This window comes from Dendropsophus ebraccatus, chromosome 11 (genome assembly GCF_027789765.1).
Source record: "Dendropsophus ebraccatus isolate aDenEbr1 chromosome 11, aDenEbr1.pat, whole genome shotgun sequence".
NCBI classification, from domain to species: Eukaryota; Metazoa; Chordata; class Amphibia; order Anura; family Hylidae; genus Dendropsophus; species Dendropsophus ebraccatus.
The window spans coordinates 100,003,669-100,030,964 of record NC_091464.1 but is presented as its reverse complement, the minus strand read 5'-3'; the positions used below and the strand labels follow the sequence as shown (position 1 = coordinate 100,030,964).

General features: G+C 42.4%; 1 protein-coding gene across 2 annotated transcripts in view; it reads right to left on the bottom strand.

Annotated features, from left to right (window-relative positions):
- LOC138767322 (immunoglobulin superfamily member 2-like) overlaps positions 1-27,296 on the bottom strand; it is a 77,425-nt gene that overhangs the window by 33,733 nt on the left and 16,396 nt on the right. For both annotated transcript variants that reach the window (XM_069944786.1, XM_069944784.1), the window contains one exon: positions 6,924-7,319. In XM_069944786.1, the coding sequence (XP_069800887.1) occupies positions 6,924-7,319 (396 nt within the window). The remainder of the gene's footprint in view (positions 1-6,923; positions 7,320-27,296) is intronic.

Here is a 27,296-nt window from a genome sequence, read left to right as displayed (position 1 = left end):
CATACCCCTCTATCTATCTGTTATCTCTCTCTCTATCTGTTATCTCTCTCTTTCTTCTCTCTCTCTCTCTCTCTGTTATCTCTCTCTGTTATCTCTCTCTTTGTTATATATCTCTCTGTTATCTCTCTCTCTGTTCTCTTTCTCTCTCTCTGTTATCTGTCTCTTTGTTATATCTCTCTGTTATCTCTCTCTGTTATCTCTCTCTCTGTTATCTCTCTCTCTGTTATCTCTCTCTGTGTGTTCTCTGTCTGTGTGTTATCTCTCTCTCTCTGTTATCTCTCTGTTATCTCTCTCTCTCTGTTATGTCTCTCTCTCTCTCTCTCTGTGTTGTGTCTCTCTCTCGGTGTTATGTCTCTCTCTCTCTCTCTCTGTTATGTCTCTCTCTGTGTTATGTTATGTCCATTCCCCTCGGTACTGATGCCCGGTACTAGCCCATACCCCTCAGGAACTGATCCCCAGTACTAGCCCATACCCCTCAGGAACTGATCCCCAGTACTAGCCCATACCCCTCAGGAACTGATCCCCAGTACTAGCCCATACCCCTCAGGAACTGATCCCCAGTACTAGCCCATACCCCTCAGGAACTGATCCCCAGTACTAGCCCATTCCCCTCGGTACTGATGCCCAGTACTAGTCCATTCCCCTCAGGAACTGATCCCCAGTACTAGCCCATTCCCCTCGGTACTGATCCCCAGTACTAGTCCATACCCCTCAGGAACTGATCCCCAGTACTAGCCCATACCCCTCAGGAACTGATCCCCAGTACTAGCCCATTCCCCTCGGTACTGATGCCCAGTACTAGTCCATTCCCCTCAGGAACTGATCCCCAGTACTAGTCCATTCCCCTCAGGAACTGATCCCCAGTACTAGCCCATACCCCTCAGGAACTGATCCCCAGTACTAGCCCATTCCCCTCGGTACTGATCCCCAGTACTAGCCCATACCCCTCAGGAACTGATCCCCAGTACTAGTCCATTCCCCTCAGGAACTGATCCCCAGTACTAGCCCATTCCCCTCGGTACTGATGCCCAGTACTAGTCCATACCCCTTGGTACTAGATCTCCTATCTATCTTTAATCTATCTATCTGTTATCTCTCTCTATCTGTTATCTCTCTCTTTCTTCTCTCTCTCTCTCTCTCTCTCTCTGTCATCTCTCTCTCTCTCTCTGTTATCTTTCTCTCTGTTATCTCTCTCCTTGTTATATCTCTCTCTGTTATCTCTCTCTTTGTTATATCTCTCTCTGTTCTCTCTCTCTGTTCTCTCTCTCTGTTCTCTCTCTCTGTTCTCTCTCTCTGTTCTCTCTCTCTGTTCTCTCTCTCTGTTATATCTCTCTCTCTCTCTCTGTGTTATCTCTCTCTCTCTGTTATATCTCTCTCTGTTATCTCTCTCTCTCTCTCTCTGTGTTATCTCTCTCTCTCTCTCTCTGTGTTATCTCTCTCTCTCTGTGTGTTATCTCTCTCTCTCTCTGTGTTATCTCTCCCTCTCTCTCTCTCTCTCTCTCTGTGTGTGTTATCTCTCTCTCTCTCTCTGTGTTCTCTCTCTCTCTCTCTGTGTTCTCTCTCTCTCTCTGTGTGTTCTCTCTCTCTCTCTCTGTGTTATCTCTCTCTCTCTCTCTGTGTTATCTCTTTCTCTCTCTCTCTCTGTTATCTCTCTCTCTGTGTTATCTCTCTCTCTCTCTCTGTGTTATCTCTCTCTCTCTCTGTGTTCTCTCTCTCTCTCTCTCTCTGTGTTATCTCTCTCTCTCTCTCTGTGTTATCTCTTTCTCTCTCTCTCTCTCTCTCTGTTATCTCTCTCTCTGTGTTATCTCTCTCTCTCTCTCTGTGTTATCTCTCTCTCTCTCTCTGTGTTATCTCTCTCTCTCTCTGTGTTATCTCTCTGTGTTATCTCTCTCTCTCTGTGTTATCTCTCTCTCTGTGTTATCTCTCTCTCTCTGTTATCTCTCTCTCTCTCTGTGTTATCTCTCTCTCTCTCTCTGTTATCTCTCTCTCTCTGTGTTATCTCTCTCTCTCTCTGTGTTATCTCTCTCTCTCTCTCTCTCTGTGTTATCTCTCTCTCTCTCTCTGTGTTATCTCTCTCTCTCTCTCTGTTATCTCTCTCTCTCTGTGTTATCTCTCTCTCTCTCTGTGTTATCTCTCTCTCTCTCTCTCTCTGTGTTATCTCTCTCTCTCTCTCTGTGTTATCTCTCTGTGTTATCTCTCTCTCTCTGTGTTATCTCTCTCTCTCTGTGTTATCTCTCTCTCTCTCTGTGTTATCTCTCTCTCTCTGTGTTATCTCTCTCTCTCTCTCTCTCTCTCTCTGTGTTATCTCTCTGTGTTATCTCTCTCTCTCTGTGTTATCTCTCTCTCTCTCTCTGTGTTATCTCTCTCTCTCTCTGTGTTATCTCTCTGTGTTATCTCTCTCTCTCTGTGTTATCTCTCTCTCTCTGTGTTATCTCTCTCTCTCTCTCTCTCTGTGTGTTATCTCTCTCTCTCTCTGTGTGTTATCTCTCTCTCTCTCTCTCTCTCTGTGTTATCTCTCCCTCTCTCTCTCTCTATCTGTGTTATCTCTCTCTCTCTCTGTGTTATCTCTCTCTCTCTCTCTGTGTTATCTCTCTCTCTCTCTGTGTTATCTCTCTCTCTCTCTCTGTGTTCTCTCTCTCTCTCTCTCTCTCTCTGTGTTATCTCTCTCTCTCTCTCTGTGTTATCTCTTTCTCTCTCTCTCTCTCTGTTATCTCTCTCTCTGTGTTATCTCTCTCTCTGTGTTATCTCTCTCTCTCTGTGTGTGTTATCTCTCTCTCTCTGTGTTATCTCTCCCTCTCTCTCTGTTATCTCTCTCTCTCTCTCTCTCTCTGTGTTCTCTCTCTCTCTCTCTCTCTGTGTTATCTCTCTCTCTCTCTGTGTTATCTCTCTGTGTTATCTCTCTCTCTCTGTGTTATCTCTCTCTCTCTGTGTTATCTCTCTCTCTCTCTCTCTCTGTGTGTTATCTCTCTCTCTCTCTCTGTGTTATCTCTCTCTCTCTCTCTCTGTGTTATCTCTCCCTCTCTCTCTCTCTCTCTGTGTTATCTCTCTCTCTCTCTGTGTTATCTCTCTCTCTCTCTGTGTTATCTCTCTCTCTCTCTGTGTTATCTCTCTCTCTCTCTCTGTGTTCTCTCTCTCTCTCTCTCTCTGTGTTATCTCTCTGTGTTATCTCTCTCTCTCTCTCTGTGTTATCTCTTTCTCTCTCTCTCTCTCTGTTATCTCTCTCTCTGTGTTATCTCTCTCTCTGTGTTATCTCTCTCTCTCTGTGTGTGTTATCTCTCTCTCTCTCTGTGTTATCTCTCCCTCTCTCTCTGTTATCTCTCCCTCTCTCTCTCTGTTATCTCTCTCTCTCTCTGTGTTATGTCTCTCTCTCTCTGTTATGTCTCTCTCTGTGTTATCTCTCTCTCTCTGTGTTATCTCTCTCTCTCTGTGTTATCTCTCTCTCTCTGTGTTATCTCTCTCTCTCTGTGTTATCTCTCCCTCTCTCTCTGTGTTATCTCTCTCTCTCTGTGTTATCTCTCTCTCTGTGTTATCTCTCTCTCTGTGTTATCTCTCCCTCTCTCTCTGTGTTATCTCTCTCTCTCTGTGTTATCTCTCTCTCTGTGTTATCTCTCTCTCTCTGTGTTATCTCTCTCTCTGTGTTATCTCTCCCTCTCTCTCTGTGTTATCTCTCTCTCTGTGTTATCTCTCTCTCTGTGTTATCTCTCTCTCTCTCTGTGTTATCTCTCTCTCTGTGTTATCTCTCTCTCTCTCTGTGTTATCTCTCTCTCTGTGTTATCTCTCTCTCTGTGTTATCTCTCCCTCTCTCTCTCTCTCTGTGTTATCTCTCTCTCTCTCTCTCTCTGTGTTATCTCTCCCTCTCTCTCTCTCTATCTGTGTTATCTCTCTCTCTCTCTCTCTCTGTGTTATCTCTCCCTCTCTCTCTCTCTCTCTGTGTTATCTCTCCCTCTCTATCTGTGTTATCTCTCTCTCTCTCTGTGTTATCTCTCTCTCTCTCTCTGTGTTATCTCTCCCTCTCTCTCTCTCTCTGTGTTATCTCTCTCTCTCTGTTATCTCTCTCTCTCTGTGTTATCTCTCTCTCTCTCTGTGTTATCTCTCCCTCTCTCTCTGTTATCTCTCTCTCTCTCTCTCTGTGTTATGTCTCTCTCTCTCTGTTATGTCTCTCTCTGTGTTATCTCTCTCTCTCTGTGTTATCTCTCTCTCTCTGTGTTATCTCTCTCTCTCTGTGTTATCTCTCTCTCTCTGTGTTATCTCTCTCTCTGTGTTATCTCTCCCTCTCTCTGTGTTATCTCTCTCTCTCTGTGTTATCTCTCTCTCTCTGTGTTATCTCTCTCTCTCTGTGTTATCTCTCTCTCTCTGTGTGTTATCTCTCTCTCTCTCTGTGTTATCTCTCTCTCTCTGTGTTATCTCTCCCTCTCTCTCTCTGTGTTATCTCTCCCTCTCTCTCTCTGTGTTATCTCTCTCTCTCTGTATTATCTCTCTCTCTCTCTGTGTTATCTCTCTCTCTCTGTGTTATCTCTCTCTCTCTGTTATCTCTCTCTCTCTCTCTCTCTGTGTTATCTCTCCCTCTCTCTCTCTCTGTGTTATCTCTCTCTCTCTGTGTTATCTCTCTCTCTGTGTTATCTCTCTCTCTCTCTCTCTCTGTGTTATCTCTCTCTCTCTCTGTGTTATCTCTCTCTCTGTGTTATCTCTCTCTCTCTCTGTGTTATCTCTCTCTCTCTCTGTGTTATCTCTCCCTCTCTCTCTCTCTGTGTTATCTCTCTCTCTCTCTCTCTGTGTTATCTCTCCCTCTCTCTCTCTCTCTGTGTTATCTCTCTCTCTCTATCTGTGTTATCTCTCTCTCTCTCTCTCTCTCTGTGTTATCTCTCTCTCTCTCTGTGTTATCTCTCCCTCTCTATCTGTGTTATCTCTCTCTCTCTCTCTCTGTGTGTTATCTCTCTCTCTCTCTGTGTTATCTCTCCCTCTCTCTCTCTCTGTTATCTCTCTCTCTGTGTTATCTCTCTGTGTTATCTCTCTCTCTCTGTGTTATCTCTCTCTCTCTCTGTGTTATCTCTCTCTCTCTCTGTGTTATCTCTCTCTCTCTGTGTTATCTCTCTCTCTCTCTCTCTCTGTGTTATCTCTCTCTCTCTGTTATCTCTCTCTCTGTTATCTCTATCTGTGTTATCTCTCTCTCTCTCTCTGTTATCTCTCTCTCTCTGTGTGTTATCTCTCTCTCTGTGTTATCTCTCTCTCTCTCTCTCTGTGTTATCTCTCTCTCTGTTATCTCTCTCTGTGTTATCTCTCTCTCTCTCTCTCTCTCTCTCTCTGTGTGTTATCTCTCTCTCTCTCTCTCTGTTATCTCTCTCTCTGTTATGTCTCTTTCTCCGGTTATGATCATGTAGACATCTGTGACGTATTTATCGGTTTTGTGGTTTTCCTTCCGCCCTGTTCTTGCTGTCTCATCTTTGCTCGCTATCACATATATGGAACCTACCTTTTCTACCTATTAGAAAGCACTTAGACGTTCCCATTATCGGGGCGGCCTCATCAGAAAATGACTGGTTGTATAAATAATGTTTTTATGTCAAACTGATTTTTGGTGACTTTTTCCATTTTTATTTCTATATTATATAATAATCCTGATATGCTGCAGTTCTCCTTCTCACCACTGGGACTAAAACTAAGCTGAGACTCCCTGTTCTGGTTGTGTGGTGATAAGAGGAGGCTGCAGTAAAGTGATCTGTACAGCATTGCAGCGTCATTGACACCAGTAGATAGAGGAGACAATAGCAGCTCCCTGTGGAATGACCTCTTCACAGGTCACAGAGCGCGCTCAGTAATGTGTCACATTCATCTCAAGAAGACAGTGTCTGTCTATTGTCGTCTATATCCATGAGGTTGGCTGTAAACAGGGTGGATAAAAATCAATGATTTTTTTAAAAAAATCAAAAAAATCGGATTTTTTTGATTTAAATCGGATTTTTTTGATTTAAATCGGATTTTTTTCAATAAACTGCTTTTTGAGGAAAATATTTTACCATCCAAAGGTTCTTCCATCATGAGATAAAGCTGAGTTGTTTAACTCAGTAGAATAAAGGCTGTATATGTTCTCAAATGTTACAACATGAACAGAGTTGAGAAAAAGACCTTAATCCTATTGTTCTACAAACCTATGAATACAGAATCATCCCCTTCAGTACCAAGTCCAAGAAGTTAGACAATATGTTTCTGATTGTTTGGACTATTTTTTTTTTTTTTTTGTTTAGCCAAATTAGTTAACATGGATGTTTGTTTAAGCAAATAACGTATGCTGTAATGTTGTTATTGTTTCAGTTGAATAAATCCATTTAAATTGTTATTAAGTTCAGGATTATTTTTCTCCTTCCTAAGTACAACAGAAGAGTGGTGTCCAAATATGAATGATTAACCCATTAAACTGGGGAGAAAAAAGTAATATAAAAAGTGATTCTAAAAATCTTCATCTACTTGCATGTTAAAGTAGCAAGAACTAGTTTAGGTAGAAACTTTGATTTAAATCACTGATTTAAATCAAGCCTTCCGGACTAGTGATTTAAATCGTGATTTAAATCGTGATTTAAATCAGTTTGATTTAAAACAAATCCACCCTGGCTGTAAAGCATGTCACTTAGTGCTGTTAATTACAGCCAAGGCAATATGGCCGCCCCATAACAATTTATGAAAAGGAAAATGAAAAACAATTACAGTCAGAAAATGAAAAAACAGATTAGAATAAAAGAAGGAGTTTTTGCCTCTGACTCTAATGGGTAAGAGAAAATTTAGGTGACACAGTCCCTTTAAGTTCTTAGTATCTGTTCTGAAAACCTCTTAGATCAGTGACTGCTATCTACTGCTCCCTGTTATCAGCCATTCCCTATGGATATAATGTGTGATTACAGGCCGAAGGATCCCTTGCCCGTGACTCTTACCGAGACGCTTCACATTGATAAGGATCTGATTACTGTCGTAAGTCTCATATCTCCGTGTCTCATCACGTTGTAGTGTCAGTTCTGTGAGGTGGCAGCTGTACGCTCCTCCGTCTCCTTCCACCACGTTGTCCAACGTCAAACAGTGAAGACCATCTCTGAGTCTCTGTGCCGTCAGGTGACCGCTCTCATATCTCCGGACATATTCACCAGCCGCCTCCAACTCTCCATTACATCTCAGGGAAGCGACCTTCACCCAATGCCCCGAGGGCCGTAGAGAGAGCCAAGTCACCGCCATACACTGCGAGACTGAGGAGACCTGACAGAAGAGCCTCACCGAATCCCCTTCATACATCTCCGAAACATTGCTATACAGTGCTACACTCTGAGGAGGAGAACCTATAGAAAATAATATAACTACTATAATACTGCTCCTATATACAGGAATATAACTACTATAATACTGCTCCTATATACAGGAATATACTACTATAATACTGCCCCTATATACAGGAATATACTACTATAATACTGCTCCTATATACAGGAATATAACTACTATAATACTGCTCCTATATACAGGGATATAACTACTATAATACTGCTCCTATATACAGGGATATAACTACTATAATACTGCTCCTATATACAGGAATATAACTACTATAATAGTGCTCCTATATACAGGAATATAACTACTATAATACTGCTCCTATATACAGGAATATAACTACTATAATACTGCCCTCTATATACAGGGATATAACTACTATAATACTGATCCTATATACAGGAATATAACTACTATAATACTGATCCTATATACAGGAATATACTACTATAATACTGCTCCTATATACAGGAATATAACTACTATAATACTGCTCCTATATACAGGAATATAACTACTATAATACTGCTCCTATATACAGGAATATACTACTATAATACTGCTCCTATATACAGGAATATAACTACTATAATACTGCTCCTATATACAGGAATATAACTACTATAATACTGCTCCTATATACAGGAATATAACTACTATAATACTGCCCCTATATACAGGAATATACTACTATAATACTGCCCCCTATATACAGGAATAAAACTACTATAATACTGCTCCTATATACAGGAATATAACTACTATAATACTGCTCCTATGTACAGGGATATAACTACTATAATACTGCTCCCTATATACAGGAATATACTACTATAATACTGCCCCCTATATACAGGAATATACTACTATAATACTGCTCCCTATATACAGTAATATACCTACTATAATACTGCCCCTATATACAGGAATATACTACTATAATACTGCCCCCTATATACAGGAATATACTACTATAATACTGCCCTCTATATACAGGGATATAACTACTATAATACTGATCCTATATACAGGGATATAACTACTATAATACTGATCCTATATACAGGAATATAACTACTATAATACTGCTCCTATATACAGGAATATACTACTATAATACTGCCCTCTATATACAGGGATATAACTACTATAATACTGCCCCCTATATACAGGAATATACTACTATAATACTGCCCTCTATATACAGGGATATAACTACTATAATACTGATCCTATATACAGGGATATAACTACTATAATACTGATCCTATATACAGGAATATAACTACTATAATACTGCTCCTATATACAGGAATATACTACTATAATACTGCTCCTATATACAGGAATATAACTACTATAATACTGCTCCTATATACAGGAATATAACTACTATAATACTGCTCCTATATACAGGAATATAACTACTATTATACTGCTCCTATATACAGGGATATAACTACTATAATACTGCCCCTATATACAGGAATATACTACTATAATACTGCCCTCTATATACAGGGATATAACTACTATAATACTGATCCTATATACAGGAATATAACTACTATAATACTGATCCTATATACAGGAATATAACTACTATTATACTGCTCCTATATACAGGGATATAACTACTATAATACTGCCCCTATATACAGGAATATACTACTATAATACTGCCCCTATATACAGGAATATAACTACTATAATACTGCTCCTATATACAGTAATATACTACTATAATACTGCTCCTATATACAGTAATATACTACTATAATACTGCTCCCTATATACAGGGATATAACTACTATAATACTGCTCCCTATATACAGGGATATAACTATTATAATACTGCCCCCTATATACAGGAATATACTACTATAATACTGCTCCTATATACAGGGATATACTACTATAATACTGCCCCTATATACAGGGATATAACTACTATAATACTGCTACTATATACAGGAATATAACTACTATAATACTGCTCCTATATACAGGGATATAACTACTATAATACTGCTCCTATATACAGGAATATAACTACTATAATACTGCTCCTATATACAGAGATATACTACTATAATACTGCCCCTATATACAGGAATATACTACTATAATACTGCTCCTATATACAGGGATATAACTACTATAATACTGCCCCTATATACAGGAATATAACTACTATAATACTGCCCCTATATACAGGGATATAACTACTATAATACTGCTCCTATATACAGGGATATAACTACTATAATACTGCTCCTATATACAGGGATATAACTACTATAATACTGCCCCTATATACAGGGATATAACTACTATAATACTGCTCCTATATACAGGGATATAACTACTATAATACTGCTCCTATATACAGGGATATAACTACTATAATACTGCTCCTATATACAGGAATATACTACTATAATACTGCTCTTATATACAGGAATATAACTACTATAATACTGCCCCTATATACAGGAATATAACTACTATAATACTGTTCCCTATATACAGGGATATACTACTATAATACTGCCCCTATATACAGGAATATAACTACTATAATACTGCTCCTATATACAGGAATATAACTACTATAATACTGCTCCTATATACAGGAATATAACTACTATAATACTGCTCTTATATACAAGAATATAACTACTATAATCACGAACTGGAGAGAATGGAACGGCTGCACATCCCATCTATGGCTGATACTAATGCCGCTAGGCCTATATTAAAAATCAACACCAGAGTGTCTGTATATGAATTGATCAAGCCATATTGCCCCGTGTACCACCGCGCAGGTCCTCTGGTCCACACGGGTCCCTACGCTAACTCCACACCGTGTCGGTCAGCGACCGCCAACCCCGCAAACCGTGCACATGCAGGGAAGGGAGGCCATGGAACGGCCCTGCAACCCCAATGTCACAGGACCAGACCCAAAAAGCCCCACCAAAACCCGGCCAGCACCACCGGCGGGGAAGGCTGCCCCCAAACGACACAAGTATGGATATGGTATTACACTTACCATTGCTGCTCTCACAGAATGGGGAAGACATAGGGTCCAGACATGTGAGCACAGACATATCCTGCTAATTTTGAGGTGCAGCACTCTGTTTCTTCCCTGAACCGCATAACTACTATAATACTGCTCCTATATACAGGGATATAACTACTATAATGCACAAGCCAAGTAGTGAAGCAGCAGAAAGATGACCCGTAGCACTCACCAGTCTTCAGGCAGTCCGTATCTTTATTTCAGGGTGACATCAAACAGGTTGGTGTGGGGCAGGGGGAGACAGATCCAGCAGATGCTGTGCCCTCGGGCTACAGCCGTTTCGCGAGTAAACTTCCCGCTTTCTCAAGCCACTGAGGTTCAAACCCGGGAGTCAGTTAGTAACCTCTCACTCTGACGTCACCGGTGGGGGGTGTGACAGCACACAAACATAAACACAAACACACGTGGTGGAAAAGTGACACATTAAAAATGTAACAAGATGTGGAGGAAAGATGGGTTAGTTACATAAAGTACATAGTATTAGGGATCGAAGTGATCCTGAACATTGCTGGCCGCTTCTGAGTAGAATCGGTGTTCCAGTAGTTATGCCAAAGCAAACTTTATGAATGAACTGTAGAGTAGTAGTGTAGTACCGTTCTTGGCCACACTGGTGCTGCGCTCATACCAGCTTCAGCTAATGTGTCAGTTTTGTATCCAATTGGAGATGAGGCAATTAAATGTGGCAGAAACTTCAATGGGCAGACTTGGTTACAGGAAAGCCACCAGTTCATTGCGCTCATTTAGTCCCAGGCCTCCTAAGGCGTTTGTCCTAGAAATCCATTTTGCCTCTTTCCTTAGAAGCAATTTGTGGCGGTCTGTGCCTGGGGACCAGGTGTTAACTCTTTCTATCCCAGCAAAGGACAGGGCATTCTGGTCACTGTTGTGCGCGCTTCTGATGTGGTCGATCAGCCGATAACATCCTTGTCCGGTCCTAATGGATCTAAGGTGTTCTTGGAATCTTTTGAAGAAGCTTCTTATTGTGGATCCTATATAGAATCTCCTACAGGGGCAGAAGATAGCATATACTATGTAGTCGCTACGACAGCAAATGGGTTGGCGTACTTCAGCCTGATAGGCTCCCAGTGTGACCCGGGGGCCTTGTTCCATGAAGTTGCAGTAGTTGCACCTGCCACATTTCTTGTTCCCTGCGGGGTTTAGTTGCTGTAACCAGTTCTTCTTCTGGTTGCCTGATTTAAAGTTACTTGATACCAGGACGTTTTTTAATGTTTTGCTTCTTCTGAATGAAATGAGAGGTTTTTTTGCAGCGATCTCTCCTATGGCGTTATCACTTTCCAGTATATGCCAATTGTTATATATCACTTGTCTTATAGTGTTAGCTGCTGGACTGTACTTGAAGGTGAAGACAAATCTTTGATCTTTTTCTTCCTTTTTCTTTTTTTTAAAAAGGTCCTTCCTGGGTATTTCTCTCACTTTTTCCAGGGCTGTATTTATTACGTGCAGTGGGTACTCCCTTTGGAGCAGGTCAGTTTTGAGTCTTGCTGCTTGTTCTTCAAAGTCCGAATCAGCTTCGTTTATTTTTCTAAGCCTGATGAATTGGCCGTACGGGATCGCTGTTTTCACATGTGTCGGGTGATAACTGTTGAAGTGCAGGTAGCTATTTGTTGCTGTGGGTTTTTTAAAACCTTTTGTGGTGACTCCATCACAGGTTTTTTCAACTTTTACATCCAGAAACTCTATTGAGGTTTCACTGAAATTGCTTGTAAAGTACATATTGAAAGTGTTATTTGCATTCAGGTATATTATGAATTGATCAAATTCTTCTCTAGTGCCTTCCCAGGCAATGAAGATGTCATCCACAAATCTGGTATATTTTTTAATCTTTAGTATACATGGGTTGGTGGCATCAAAGATAAACTTTTCCTCAAAAGCAGCAAGATAAAGATTTGCAAATGTGCATGCTACCGGCGTCCCCATTGCAGTCCCGGATCTCTGTGTGTACCATTTGTCATTAATAGTGAAGCAGTTATTAGTGAGTATTAGCTCTAGAGCCTCACAGACAAAGCTTATGAACTCCTCACTTTTTTCGGCTGCTTGTAAGAAAGAGCCGATTACCTCGATCCCTTTTCCCTGTGGGATCTTGGTGTATAAGCTCTCGACGTCTATCGAAGCTAAATTCCAAGAATTTTCCCACGTGCCATCTTTAAGGATTTTCAGGAATTCGGTCGTATCCTTGCAATAGGATGGAGTTGAGTCCAGTATTGGTCTGAGCAACCAGTCGATGTACTTGGATAAGGATTCAGTGGGGCTGCCTATCCCCGAGACTATTGGTCTACCTGGGGGGCTGTGAGAGACTTGTGAGTCTTGGGTAGGAAATACCATCTTGGTCTCTTTGGGTTTTCAGCCACTAATTTCTCTGCAGTCTTTTTACTGATCACATTCCTTTCCATGCTTTTTCTCAGAAATGTCTGGATTTTACTCTGGATTTTCACCGTGGGATCAGAGGGGAGGGGGTTCGTAAATTTCTTTGTTCAGGAGTTGTCTTTCTGCTTCTTTTAAGTAGTAGCCCTGTGACATCACTACTATATTGCCGCCTTTGTCGGCCTTTTTTAGGACTAGATCTGTGCGGGATTTTAACCATTTGAGGGCTTTTTGCTCTCTTTGGGTCAAGTTGGGGTCCGCTTGGGGGTAGATGAGTGCCTTCATGTCCCTCTGTACTGCATTGTGGAAAACATCAATATTGCTGCCTTTTTGTATTTGGGGGTTAAAGCTGGATTTTTTTCCCCCTTTGAACTCTGACATGCTGGGTTCAGTGGTATTTATGGCAGTGTCATTACTTAATTCAGCCAGTGTGATTATACTGGCACGTTCCTCTGCCGAGAGGTCTGAGGCTGCGCTGAAGCCTAGGGGTCCCACTACTGTCTGCATTTCACCTTCCCGTTTTTCTTTATTTTGGTTATTATACTTGTTCTGCTTGAAAAATGCAGACAGTAGTGGGACCCCTAGGCTTCAGCGCAGCCTCAGACCTCTCGGCAGAGGAACGTGCCAGTATAATCACACTGGCTGAATTAAGTAATGACACTGCCATAAATACCACTGAACCCAGCATGTCAGAGTTCAAAGGGGGAAAAAAATCCAGCTTTAACCCCCAAATACAAAAAGGCAGCAATATTGATGTTTTCCACAATGCAGTACAGAGGGACATGAAGGCACTCATCTACCCCCAAGCGGACCCCAACTTGACCCAAAGAGAGCAAAAAGCCCTCAAATGGTTAAAATCCCGCACAGATCTAGTCCTAAAAAAGGCCGACAAAGGCGGCAATATAGTAGTGATGTCACAGGGCTACTACTTAAAAGAAGCAGAAAGACAACTCCTGAACAAAGAAATTTACGAACCCCCTCCCCTCTGATCCCACGGTGAAAATCCAGAGTAAAATCCAGACATTTCTGAGAAAAAGCATGGAAAGGAATGTGATCAGTAAAAAGACTGCAGAGAAATTAGTGGCTGAAAACCCAAAGAGACCAAGATGGTATTTCCTACCCAAGACTCACAAGTCTCTCACAGCCCCCCCAGGTAGACCAATAGTCTCGGGGATAGGCAGCCCCACTGAATCCTTATCCAAGTACATCGACTGGTTGCTCAGACCAATACTGGACTCAACTCCATCCTATTGCAAGGATACGACCGAATTCCTGAAAATCCTTAAAGATGGCACGTGGGAAAATTCTTGGAATTTAGCTTCGATAGACGTCGAGAGCTTATACACCAAGATCCCACAGGGAAAAGGGATCGAGGTAATCGGCTCTTTCTTACAAGCAGCCGAAAAAAAGTGAGGAGTTCATAAGCTTTGTCTGTGAGGCTCTAGAGCTAATACTCACTAATAACTGCTTCACTTTTAATGACAAATGGTACACACAGAGATCCGGGACTGCAATGGGGACGCCGGTAGCATGCACATTTGCAAATCTTTATCTTGCTGCTTTTGAGGAAAAGTTTATCTTTAATGCCACCAACCCATGTATACTAAAGATTAAAAAATATACCAGATTTGTGGATGACATCTTCATTGCCTGGGAAGGCACTAAAGAAGAATTTGATCAATTCATAATATACCTGAATGCAAATAACACTTTCAATATGTACTTTACAAGCAATTTCAGTGAAACCTCAATAGAGTTTCTGGATGTAAAAGTTGAAAAAACCTGCGATGGAGTCACCACAAAAGGTTTTAAAAAACCCACAGCAACAAATAGCTACCTGCACTTCAAGAGTTATCACCCGACACATGTGAAAACAGCGATCCCGTACGGCCAATTCATCAGGCTTAGAAAAATAAACGAAGCTGATTCGGACTTTGAAGAACAAGCAGCAAGACTCAAAACTGACCTGCTCCAAAGGGAGTACCCACTGCACGTAATAAATACAGCCCTGGAAAAAGTGAGAAAAATACCCAGGAAGGACCTTTTTAAAAAAAAGAAAAAGGAAGAAAAAGATCAAAGATTTGTCTTCACCTTCAAGTACAGTCCAGCAGCTAACACTATAAGACAAGTGATATATAACAATTGGCATATACTGGAAAGTGATAACGCCATAGGAGAGATCGCTGCAAAAAAACCTCTCATTTCATTCAGAAGAAGCAAAACATTAAAAAACGTCCTGGTATCAAGTAACTTTAAATCAGGCAACCAGAAGAAGAACTGGTTACAGCAACTAAACCCCGCAGGGAACAAGAAATGTGGCAGGTGCAACTACTGCAACTTCATGGAACAAGGCCCCCGGGTCACACTGGGAGCCTATCAGGCTGAAGTACGCCAACCCATTTGCTGTCGTAGCGACTACATAGTATATGCTATCTTCTGCCCCTGTAGGAGATTCTATATAGGATCCACAATAAGAAGCTTCTTCAAAAGATTCCAAGAACACCTTAGATCCATTAGGACCGGACAAGGATGTTATCGGCTGATCGACCACATCAGAAGCGCGCACAACAGTGACCAGAATGCCCTGTCCTTTGCTGGGATAGAAAGAGTTAACACCTGGTCCCCAGGCACAGATCGCCACAAATTGCTTCTAAGGAAAGAGGCAAAATGGATTTCTAGGACAAACGCCTTAGGAGGCCTGGGACTAAATGAGCGCAATGAACTGGTGGCTTTCCTGTAACCAAGTCTGCCCATTGAAGTTTCTGCCACATTTAATTGCCTCATCTCCAATTGGATACAAAACTGACACATTAGCTGAAGCTGGTATGAGCACAGCACCAGTGTGGCCAAGAACGGTACTACACTACTACTCTACAGTTCATTCATAAAGTTTGCTTTGGCAAAACTACTGGAACACCGATTCTACTCAGAAGCGGCCAGCAATGTTCAGGATCACTTCGATCCCTAATACTATGTACTTTATGTAACTAACCCATCTTTCCTCCACATCTTGTTACATTTTTAATGTGTCACTTTTCCACCACGTGTGTTTGTGTTTATGTTTGTGTGCTGTCACACCCCCCACCGGTGACGTCAGAGTGAGAGGTTACTAACTGACTCCCGGGTTTGAACCTCAGTGGCTTGAGAAAGCGGGAAGTTTACTCGCGAAACGGCTGTAGCCCGAGGGCACAGCATCTGCTGGATTTGTCTCCCCCTGCCCCACACCAACCTGTTTGATGTCACCCTGAAATAAAGATACGGACTGCCTGAAGACTGGTGAGTGCTACGGGTCATCTTTCTGCTGCTTCACTACTTGGCTTGTGCATTATATTGGATTAACTTACCTCTGCATACCTGTCTGAGCACCACATAAAGGCAACTCTATCGGGTCTAAACAATCCCGTTACCCGAGACACCATAAGTGACACTTCCTACACTTAAAACACATTTGTGAACGCATTGCTTACCACTGAATGCGATAGTGCCGACATCTCTTTGTAGCTTGTGTGATATAACTACTATAATACTGCTTCTATATACAGGAATATAACTACTATATTACTGCTCCTATATACAGGAATATACTACTATAATACTGCTCCTATATACAGGGATATAACTACTATAATACTGCTCCTATATACAGGAATATAACTACTGTAATACTGCTCCTATATACAGGAATATAACTACTATAATACTGCTCCTATATACAGGAATATAACTACTATAATACTGCTCCTATATACAGGAATATAACTACTATAATACTGCTCCTATATACAAGGATATAACTACTATAATACTGCTCCTATATACAGAAATATAACTACTATAATACTGCTCCTATATACAGGAATATACTACTATAATACTGCTCCTATATACAGGGATATAACTACTATAATACTGCCCCTATACACAGGAATATAACTACTATAATACTGCTCCTATATACAGGGATATAACTACTATAATACTGCTCCCTATATACAGGAATATAACTACTATAATACTGCTCCTATATACAGGAATATACTACTATAATACTGTTCCTATACACAGGGATATACTACTATAATACTGCTCCTATATACAGGAATATAACTACTATAATACTGCTCCTATATACAGGAATATAACTACTATAATACTGCTCCTATATACAGGAATATAACTACTATAATACTGCTCCTATATACAGGGATATAACTACTATAATACTGCCCCTATATACAGGAATATAACTACTATAATACTGCTCCTATACACAGGAATATACTACTATAATACTGCTCCTATATACAGGGATATAACTACTATAATACTGATCCTATATACAGGGATATACTACTATAATACTGCTCCTATATACAGGAATATAACTACTATAATACTGCTCCTATATACAGGGATATAACTACTATAATACTGCCCCTATATACAGGAATATAACTACTATAATACTGCTCCTATACACAGGAATATACTACTATAATACTCCTCCTATATACAGGGATATAACTACTATAATACTGCTCCTATATACAGGGATATAACTACTATAATACTGCTCCTATATACAGGGATATAACTACTATAATACTGCTCCTATATACAGGAATATAACTACTATAATACTGCCCCCTATATACAGGAATATAACTACTATAATACTGCTCCTATATACAGGAATATAACTACTATAATACTGCTCCTATATACAGGAATATAACTACTATAATACTGCCCCTATATACAGGAATATAACTACTATACTACTGCTCCTATATACAGGAATATAACTACTATAATACTGCTCCTATATACAGGAATATAACTACTATAATGCTGCCCCCTATATACAGGAATATAACTACTATAATACTGCTCCCTATATTCAGGAATATAACTACTATAATACTGCTCCTATATACAGGAATATACTACTATAATACTGCTCCTATATACAGGAATATAACTACTATAATACTGCTCCTATATACAGGGATATAACTACTATAATACTGCTCCTATATACAGGGATATAACTACTATAATACTGCTCCTATATACAGGAATATACTACTATAATACTGCTCCTCTATACAGGAATATACTACTATAATACTGCTCCTATATATAGGAATATAACTACTATAATACTGCCCCTATACACAGGAATATACTACTATAATACTGCTCCTATATATATAGGAATATAACTACTATAAGCACAAGCAGGTAGATGTGTTGGCACTATCAGTAACCCGTGGTTGTATGGAGCTATTTATGTGTTCAGGTTGAGTGACCTTGTGTGATAAGGAGCGTTGTAGTCTTTGTTGACTGAGAAATCTCAGTGACATTCATGCATCACAGTGGTGCTCAGCGTAAATGAGAAAGCAATTCATTTAATCAGCACAAGCCATTGAGAAAGTAAAAACCAGCGGCACTCACCGGATTAATGCAGTGATGGTGATTTATTGATACGATGTCATCATGCAGGTGACTTCAGGGCAGGGGGAGACAGGTCCAAGGGTGCTGTGCACCGTGGCTACAGCCGTTTCGCGGGCTAACTTTCCCGCTTCATCTGGCCTCCGGGGGTTTGAATCGGTTGTCAGTTTATAGTCTCGTCTTCTGACGTCACCGATAAGGGGGGGAGGGGGGGTGTAATACACGTACTCCAAAACAAAACACCAAGTGAACAAGTGCTACAATAAAAACATGTGTAACAAGATGTGGGGATCTAAGAACCAAAAGGAATAGTTATTGCACTACCAATCAGTGCTGGTGACAATATATACGGCTTTTATCCTTATAGGGTTCGCAGAGCCGATACAATTCCACATGGCGTAAGGCTCATTGAGAGAAGGTTGTGATATGTCTGTGTTGGCCTCTGAGGCTGCTAGGTCTAATTGAGCTGTCACACTCCGTGGATTTACGGGTGAGGACAAAGTAACAAAGATCTACGGCTCCCTGGGGCTGCCGGATCGCTGTGTTGTCTCTCTCTCTGCGGGGGACGTGTCCTCTGGGAAGAGCGCTGTCTGGCTAAGAGAACCCTGCATCACTACAGTGATTACAGGAAAGCTACGAGTTCATTTCTTTCGTTTAGTCTAAGTCCTCCCAGGGCATCGGTGCGTGCAATCCACTTGGCTTCTTTCCTCAGAAGGAGTTTGTGTCTGTCCGTGCCTGGGATCCAGGTATTCACCCTTTCGATGCCGGCAAAGGATAAGGTATTGGGGTCGCTGTTGTGGGCAGTCCTGATGTGCTCTACCAAGTGATGGCACCCTTGTCCTGTTCTTATGGACCTTAGGTGCTCCTGAAACCTTTTGAAGAAACTCCTGATGGTGGATCCTATGTAGAATCTTCTGCAGGGGCAGAAGGTGACGTAGATGAGGTAGTCACTTCTGCAGCATATTGGTTGGCGTGTTTCTACGTCATACGCTCCTATTTTTGTGTGGTTTCCTTGCTCCATGAAATCGCAGTAATTGCAGCGGCCGCATTTTTTGTTTCCTGGGGGATTTAATTGTTGCAACCAGTTGTTCTTTTTTGGGGGGGCATCTTTAAAATTGCTGGATACTAGCACGTTTTTGAGGGTTCTGCTTCTTCTGAAAGAGATTAAGGGCTTTCTGGCTGCAATGTCTCCAATTGTGTTGTCATTCTCCAGGATGTGCCAGTTGTCTTTTATTGCTTGCCGAATGGCATTTGCTGCCGGATTGTACCTGAAAGTGAAAATGAACCTTTGTTCTGAAACCTTTTTCTTCTTTTTTTTGAAGAGTTGGTATCTTGGGATTTCTCTTACTCTGCTGAGAGCATCATTTATTGTTTGTAGGGGGTATCCTCTCTGCAGAAGGTTTGACTTCAGTTCTGCTGCTTGGACTTCATAATCCGCTTCTGTAGTATTCACCTTTTTAAGCCTAATGAATTGCCCATACGGTATAGCAGTTTTTACATGGGTCGGATGGAAGCTGTTATAATGCAGGTAACTGTTTGTAGCTGTGGGTTTTCTGTACCCTTTGGTGGTGACCCCTGTGTCTGTTTTCAGCAGTGACATCGAGGAATTCAACAGACTGTTCACTGTAGTTACTTGTGAAGAGCATGTTGGATTCATTGGTGGTGTTGAGATAACTGACAAATGTTTCGGACTCTTCTTTTGTGCCTTCCCATGCTATAAAGATGTCATCCACAAATCTGGTGTATTTCTTGATTTTTAAGATAAAGGGGTTGGTTGCGTTATAGACGTATTTTTCTTCAAATGCATCTAGATACAGATTAGCAAATGTACAAGCTACTGGTGTCCCCATCGCGGTACCTGACCTTTGTGTATACCATTGCTCATTGAAGCTGAAGCAGTTATTCATGAGAATGAGCTCTAGGGCCTCGGCTATGAAATTCACGTAGTCTTCATTTTCTTCTGCTGCTCTTACAAACAAGCTGATGACTTCAATGCCCTTTTTCTGGGGAAATTTGGTGTACAGGCTCTCCACGTCTATTGTTGCCAGATTCCATGTTTCCTGCCAATCATCATCTTCAAGGATTTTGAGAAACTCTGTTGTGTCCTTAGGAGGAGGGTATGGAGCTTAAGATTGGTCTTAATAGCCAGTCTATATATTTAGATAAAGCTTAGGTTGGACTACCAATCCCCGACACTATTGGTCTGCCAGGTGGTGATACCAGAGACTTGTGTGTCTTTGGTAGAAAGTACCACCTCGGTCTCTTGGGGTTGTCACTCAGTAGTCTTTCAGCCGTTTTTTTGCTTATTACGTTTTTCTCCATGTTTCTCCTCAGGAAGGATTGCACTTTACCTTGTATTTTGATTGTGGGGTCAGATGGTAATTTTTCATAAATTTCTCTGTTGTGGAGTTGTCTTTCAGCCTCTTTTTCTGTATATAGGAGCAGTATTATAGTAGTATATTCCTGTGTATAGGAGCAGTATTATAGTAGTTATATTCCTGTATATAGGGGCAGTATTATAGTAGTTATTTTCCTGTATATAGGAGCAGTATTATAGTAGTTATATTCCTGTATATAGGAGCAGTATTATAGTAGTTATATCCCTGTATATAGGGAGCAGTATTATAGTAGTTATATTCCTGTATATAGGAGCAGTATTATAGTAGTATATTCCTGTATATAGGAGCAGTATTATAGTAGTTATATTCCTGTATATAGGAGCAGTATTATAGTAGTTATATTCCTGTATATAGGAGCAGTATTATAGTAGTTATATTCCTGTATATAGGAGCAGTATTATAGTAGTTATATCCCTGTATATAGGGAGCAGTATTATAGTAGTTATATTCCTGTATATAGGAGCAGTATTATAGTAGTATATTCCTGTATATAGGAGCAGTATTATAGTAGTTATATTCCTGTATATAGGAGCAGTATTATAGTAGTTATATTCCTGTATATAGGAGCAGTATTATAGTAGTAATATTCCTGTATATAGGGAGCAGTATTATAGTAGTTATATTCCTGTATATAGGGGCAGTATTATAGTAGTTATATTCCTGTATATAGGAGCAGTATTATAGTAGATATATTCCTGTATATAGGGGGCAGTATTATAGTAGTTATATTCCTGTATATAGGGGGCAGTATTATAGTAGTTATATCCCTGTATATAGGAGCAGTATTATAGTAGTATATTCCTGTATATAGGAGCAGTATTATAGTAGTATATTCCTGTATATAGGAGCAGTATTATATTAGTTATATCCCTGTATATAGGACATGAGTGTATGATTAGGGATTTCATTACATGTAAATCCTCATTTGTAGTTTATGCACTAGTCTGCACATGTGGGGCGTTCTATGTGGGGAAAACTAAAAGACCTTTATGGGTAAGGTTTAAGGAGCATGCCTATTCTGTAAGGACGGGAAAAGGCGTCCCGCGCCTTATAGAACATGTACGAACTGTCCATAAAGGCGACACAAGGGACTTGAAGTTCCTCGGACTGGAAAGAGTTAATTTGGTACCAGAGGGAGCAGATAAGCACCAGATACTCTTGAGAAAAGAGTCTCTCTGGATCTCCCGACTCAACGCCACGGGCCCGCTCGGCCTCAATGAGCGAAATGATCTAAGTGTATTTGTGTAAGATATTATTTACCTGTTAACATATATTTTTTCTGATTGATCACGTGCACGCTACCTGTGTATATAGCACACCTCCCCTCACATGACGTCATTACCTGGTCGACAAAGGGGGCGTGTCCCCGAAACGGCCGTCCCAGTGCGCGTCCTTACCTCTCCCTCCCTGCTACCCGCTATCCATGGAATAAAGTGAGCTGTCTCATACCGGGTGAGTGCTGTCTTCATCTACCTCATACATTACGTATTTCTTCCCTACTGTCTTGCACCCCCGGCACCCAGCCATACATACCGCGGTGTACCCTGCATACTGACATCCGTGGACCCATTGAGACTGGAGCATTGGATAGTGGTGCAGATCGGCTGTCTCTTTCCCCTGCATTTGCATACCTGTCTCTTCACTCAGCACACTACCCGACCAGCATGGAGATCCAAACGGCAGAGTCCACTCCACCGGTGCAGGCTCTACAAGCAGGGAGGGAGGGAGCGGACGCGTTTTTTGCGTCATGTAACGCAAAGGAGTCTGTGCAGGTCATCAGCACAAGAGCACTTGAATATCGCATCTCACACCTAGCAGATCGGGAGACCAGACTATTCTGGACCATTAACTCCCTAAGAGCCTACGAGGAAAACAACAGAGTCCCGAGAGGCCTGCGGACATACAAGGCACCATCTTTATATCAAGATGACCCAGAATTCATCCACGCCTGGCAGACAGCCCATCAGAAACATGCAATGCACCTTATGTCTATCACGCTCCAGCGACACTGCAAGGAGTACGAACTGATCACCACAGATCTGTGCAAAGCTAAGCATGAGCTACGTAACAGAGTCTTAGAAGAGCAAGCTAACACCTTCTTTGCGAGACTCGAAACTAAGTTGATTACACTCCAAAATGAAACAAAAGAAAGAAAAAAAGACAAGTTTATGAGAGACAAACTTGATTATGAGACCCAACATGTGTTTGACTGGAGTCAAAAACACAGAAGAGGTCCTCCTAGACGTAAATACACGAGTGATATATATACCACGGAGTCTGAATCCAGTGGATCGGATGAGTATACCAGCAACACGGAGATGAACCCCGCACCCTCCTCAAACTCGTCCCGAGCTGCCCCTTTAGGAGGAAAACCAGAAGGGGGGGCAAAAAGTGGAGGGCAACGAGGAAAAGGAGACAGGAAGAGGAAAAACGTATCGTGGAAACGCTAACTATACCGGACAATGTAATCAACATTTCAGGAACTGAGATTCCCCCGGACTGCCTTCAAGTCCTATCCAAGGGACTCAATTTCGGTCTATGTGAGAGTTTTGACCCTGTAGGGTTTGAAATTGACTTATTTAAAGCCATCAGAAAAGTCAATTTAGTGAAGTATTTCGCTACTAATAAATTTACACCACAACAGCATAACACACTGTCTAGATGCTCCATAGGACCGTTAGGATTCCAAGCACCTATGGGTTTCAATGCCGAGAAGATCGAATGTCTGCGGTTCCTAGCGGACATTCCCTCTCCCTCTGACACTCCTCCCACCACCGTAGATTCCAGGTTTACTGGAGGGAAAAAGTCTACTTTTACCCCACAGGTGACACCCGGAGGGCCACTCGACTTATTCCACAAGTCCGTACTTAGGGATGTCAGGGCACTCAGATATCCACCTGTATCCATGAATGTCACAGAAAGGGAAAACAAAGCCATCCGCTGGTTGAAGTCACGGCAGGACCTGATAGTACGTAGAGCCGATAAGGGGGGGGCTGCTGTCATAATGTCCACATCATACTACCACACAGAAGCCCAACGCCAGTTAGGGGATAGAAACACGTACACTGTTTTAAACAGGGACCCTATGATAGGCATACAAGAAGGACTTAGGAAGCTATTGAGTAAGCACACAAGAGAAGGTGCAGTGGACCTAAAATTAGCCGAGAAACTCCTCCCTGATGCTCCCAGACCGCCCAGGTGGTACTTCTTACCTAAGGTGCATAAGTCACTGGAGGTACCACCTGGGCGACCTATAGTCTCAGCCATTAACTCTGTGACCGAGAACCTATCTCAGTTCTTAGACTGGCTCCTTAACCCGATCCTTAAGAGCACCCCAACCTATTTAAAGGACTCTAGTGACTTTCTTAAAGTCCTCAGTGACATCACATGGACCGAGGATTGTGCCCTGGCCTCGATTGACGTGGAGAGCCTCTACACTCGCATCCCACATGATGCGGGTGTAGAGGCTGTCAGGTGGTTCGTCACTCAAGGCAATAACCCTACAGCTATGGTTAACTTTATTGGCGAAGCTTTACATTTCATCCTCACCAACAACGTGTTCCGCTACGAGGACAGGTGGTATCGGCAGGAGATCGGCACGGCCATGGGCACGCCGGTCTCTTGTACGTATGCCAACCTGTTCCTCGCTAAGCTGGAACACGATGTTGTTTTTTCCACCAACAACCCTTACATTAAGTTTATTAGGTCTTACCATCGTTTTGTCGACGATATTTTTATTATTTGGCAGGGTACAGAGGCACAATTTTCTGATTTTATCCAGTTCCTTAATGCGCACAACCACGTCAACATGTTTTTCACATCCAAGTTCGGTGGCCATTCTCTGGAGTTCCTGGATGTCCAAGTTAATATCCACAACAATGAGATCCACACCTCGGTGTACAGGAAACCTACCTCTTGCAACTCCCTTCTCCATTTCGGCAGCTCACACCCTGCGCATGTTAAGAAAGCAATTCCATATGGCCAGATGCTGCGCCTGCGCAGGGTGAATTCTACTGATGACTCATTCAATAAACAGGCTGCCGAGATGGAGAGGAGATTTGCTGAAAGAGGATACCCCGACACTATAGTGAAAGAAGCACGTCACAGGGCCAGTATACAGAACAGGGACAATCTTCTGTCATCCTCCACTAAACACAAACCCCTTGATAGAAGGTTTAATTTTATTTTCCAGAACTCCCCCAATAATTTAGCCATACAAGAGGCCATTAAAAAACACTGGCATTTGCTGGAATCAGATCCTGACCTTAGGGAAATTGCAGAAAGGAAACCGTGTGTCTCTTATAGGAAAAACAAAACTATAGCCGATCATCTAAATACCCCCAGCTCACAGGTTGAGAACACCGACTGGCTGTCTCGGACACTGCCCCAGGGAAATAAAAAATGTGGTCAGTGCAAGTACTGCACCCAATTGCTGAATGTATCCTACATTTCCCTAGGAGGACATGAGTGTATGATTAGGGATTTCATTACATGTAAATCCTCATTTGTAGTTTATGCACTAGTCTGCACATGTGGGGCGTTCTATGTGGGGAAAACTAAAAGACCTTTATGGGTAAGGTTTAAGGAGCATGCCTATTCTGTAAGGACGGGAAAAGGCGTCCCGCGCCTTATAGAACATGTACGAACTGTCCATAAAGGCGACACAAGGGACTTGAAGTTCCTCGGACTGGAAAGAGTTAATTCGGTACCAGAGGGAGCAGATAAGCACCAGATACTCTTGAGAAAAGAGTCTCTCTGGATCTCCCGACTCAACGCCACGGGCCCGCTCGGCCTCAATGAGCGAAATGATTTAAGTGTATTTGTGTAAGATATTATTTACCTGTTAACATATATTTTTTCTGATTGATCACGTGCACGCTACCTGTGTATATAGCACACCTCCCCTCACATGACGTCATTACCTGGTCGACAAAGGGGGCGTGTCCCCGAAACGGCCGTCCCAGTGCGCGTCCTTACCTCTCCCTCCCTGCTACCCGCTATCCATGGAATAAAGTGAGCTGTCTCATACCGGGTGAGTGCTGTCTTCATCTACCTCATACATAACTACTATAATACTGCTCCCTATATACAGGGATATAACTACTATAATACTGCTCCTATATACAGGAATATAACTACTATAATACTGCTCCTACACTTCCGGTCTGGCAGCCATAGACCAGACATATATATAAGAGGCACACAGCCAGCACAGCCACAGATAAGGGGGTTACTTTGCATACTCCCCCTAAATAACACACAGACCCCAAGCCTCAGCTGATTATAGACTCTGCCTGTGAGAAGTGAGCTGCTGCCACACAGAGACAGAGACTAACACCTCTGCATAAATAAAAAAAAAAAAAAAACATTCACCACACAAAAGATTACCCAAATATTCTAAAGAAGAAATAATCTCCTCACAGTGAATAACAGTGTTGCTCAATTTTCAGCTGGAATTTGAGAACAATCATATTGCAATTATACTATAAAAAGCAAAGACTGGGGCGTGGCTTGAGCATGGCAGAGTGAGGACGCATCTGACCGCAGCTCCGGGCCTTACGATACATTACCGGGACTTCACACACCGCTACCCCTTCACCGTTATGCCCACTGGGGGCAGGAAGACACCCGCTATCAGGTCGGTCAATCCCCGTAACTCCCTGGACCGATTTGTCCGGTCTGCAGCGAGTGAATCCCCGTCCTCCTCACAGCACACTAAGATGGCCGCCGCACCTGCCACCCGGCGCGTCACGCAGAAGACTGCTCCTGCATTCCCGGAGCTGAGCCAGACCCTGCCGCAGATCCTGCGTACCCCGCAGGGAGATGGACTGTCGCCCTCAGCCACCGCTTCACAAGACCCCCAGAGCCCGGCGCCTCCTGACGCGCTGCTCGCTGAGGTGAGAACCCTGCTTCAGGCCCTCCCCACCAGAGAGGAGCTTACCACCCAACTGACGCGCATGGAAGAGTGTCGGGCCGGGGACATGGCGGAAATCAAAGCCTCGATGTCCTCCATCACAACCGCTGTGTCTGGGCTGGAAGCGAGACAAGACGTCACAGAGCAGGCTCTCGCTTCCATTACCCCCCGCGTGGACTCCCAAGATGTAATCTTGCGGGACTTGATCGCACACGTGGACGACCTCGAGAACCGGGGTCGTCGCAATAATGTGAAGATCCGTGGTTTGCCTGAAGATATCGGGCCAGACCGTCTTGCCCGTGCAGTTAAACACATCTTCAATTGTTACCTGGGAGACCCCTCAGACACCCCTATTGAAATGGACCGTACTCACAGGGTAGCTGGCCAACGTCCGGCCGACAGAAACCGCCCCCGGGATGTCTTGTGCCGAGTACACTATTACCAGCAGAAGGAGGCAATAATGCAACGCGCATGGGAGCGAGGCCCGATGCAGTTTGAGGGGTCAGAGATCACTCTCCTCCCGGACCTCTCCCGGCGCACCCTGGCTATGCGCCGCTTGCTCCGTCCTCTCCTGGATGCCATCAGAGACCTGGGAGCATCCTATAGATGGGGCTATCCATTCCACCTCATCATCAGGCATGCCGGGACCACTTACCTGCTTCGTGCGCCGCAAGATCTGCCTGGGGCGCTGGATTTTCTCGGTATACCGTCGCTTCATCTGCCGGACTGGACGACCCCGGACCTCCCACCCCTGCCG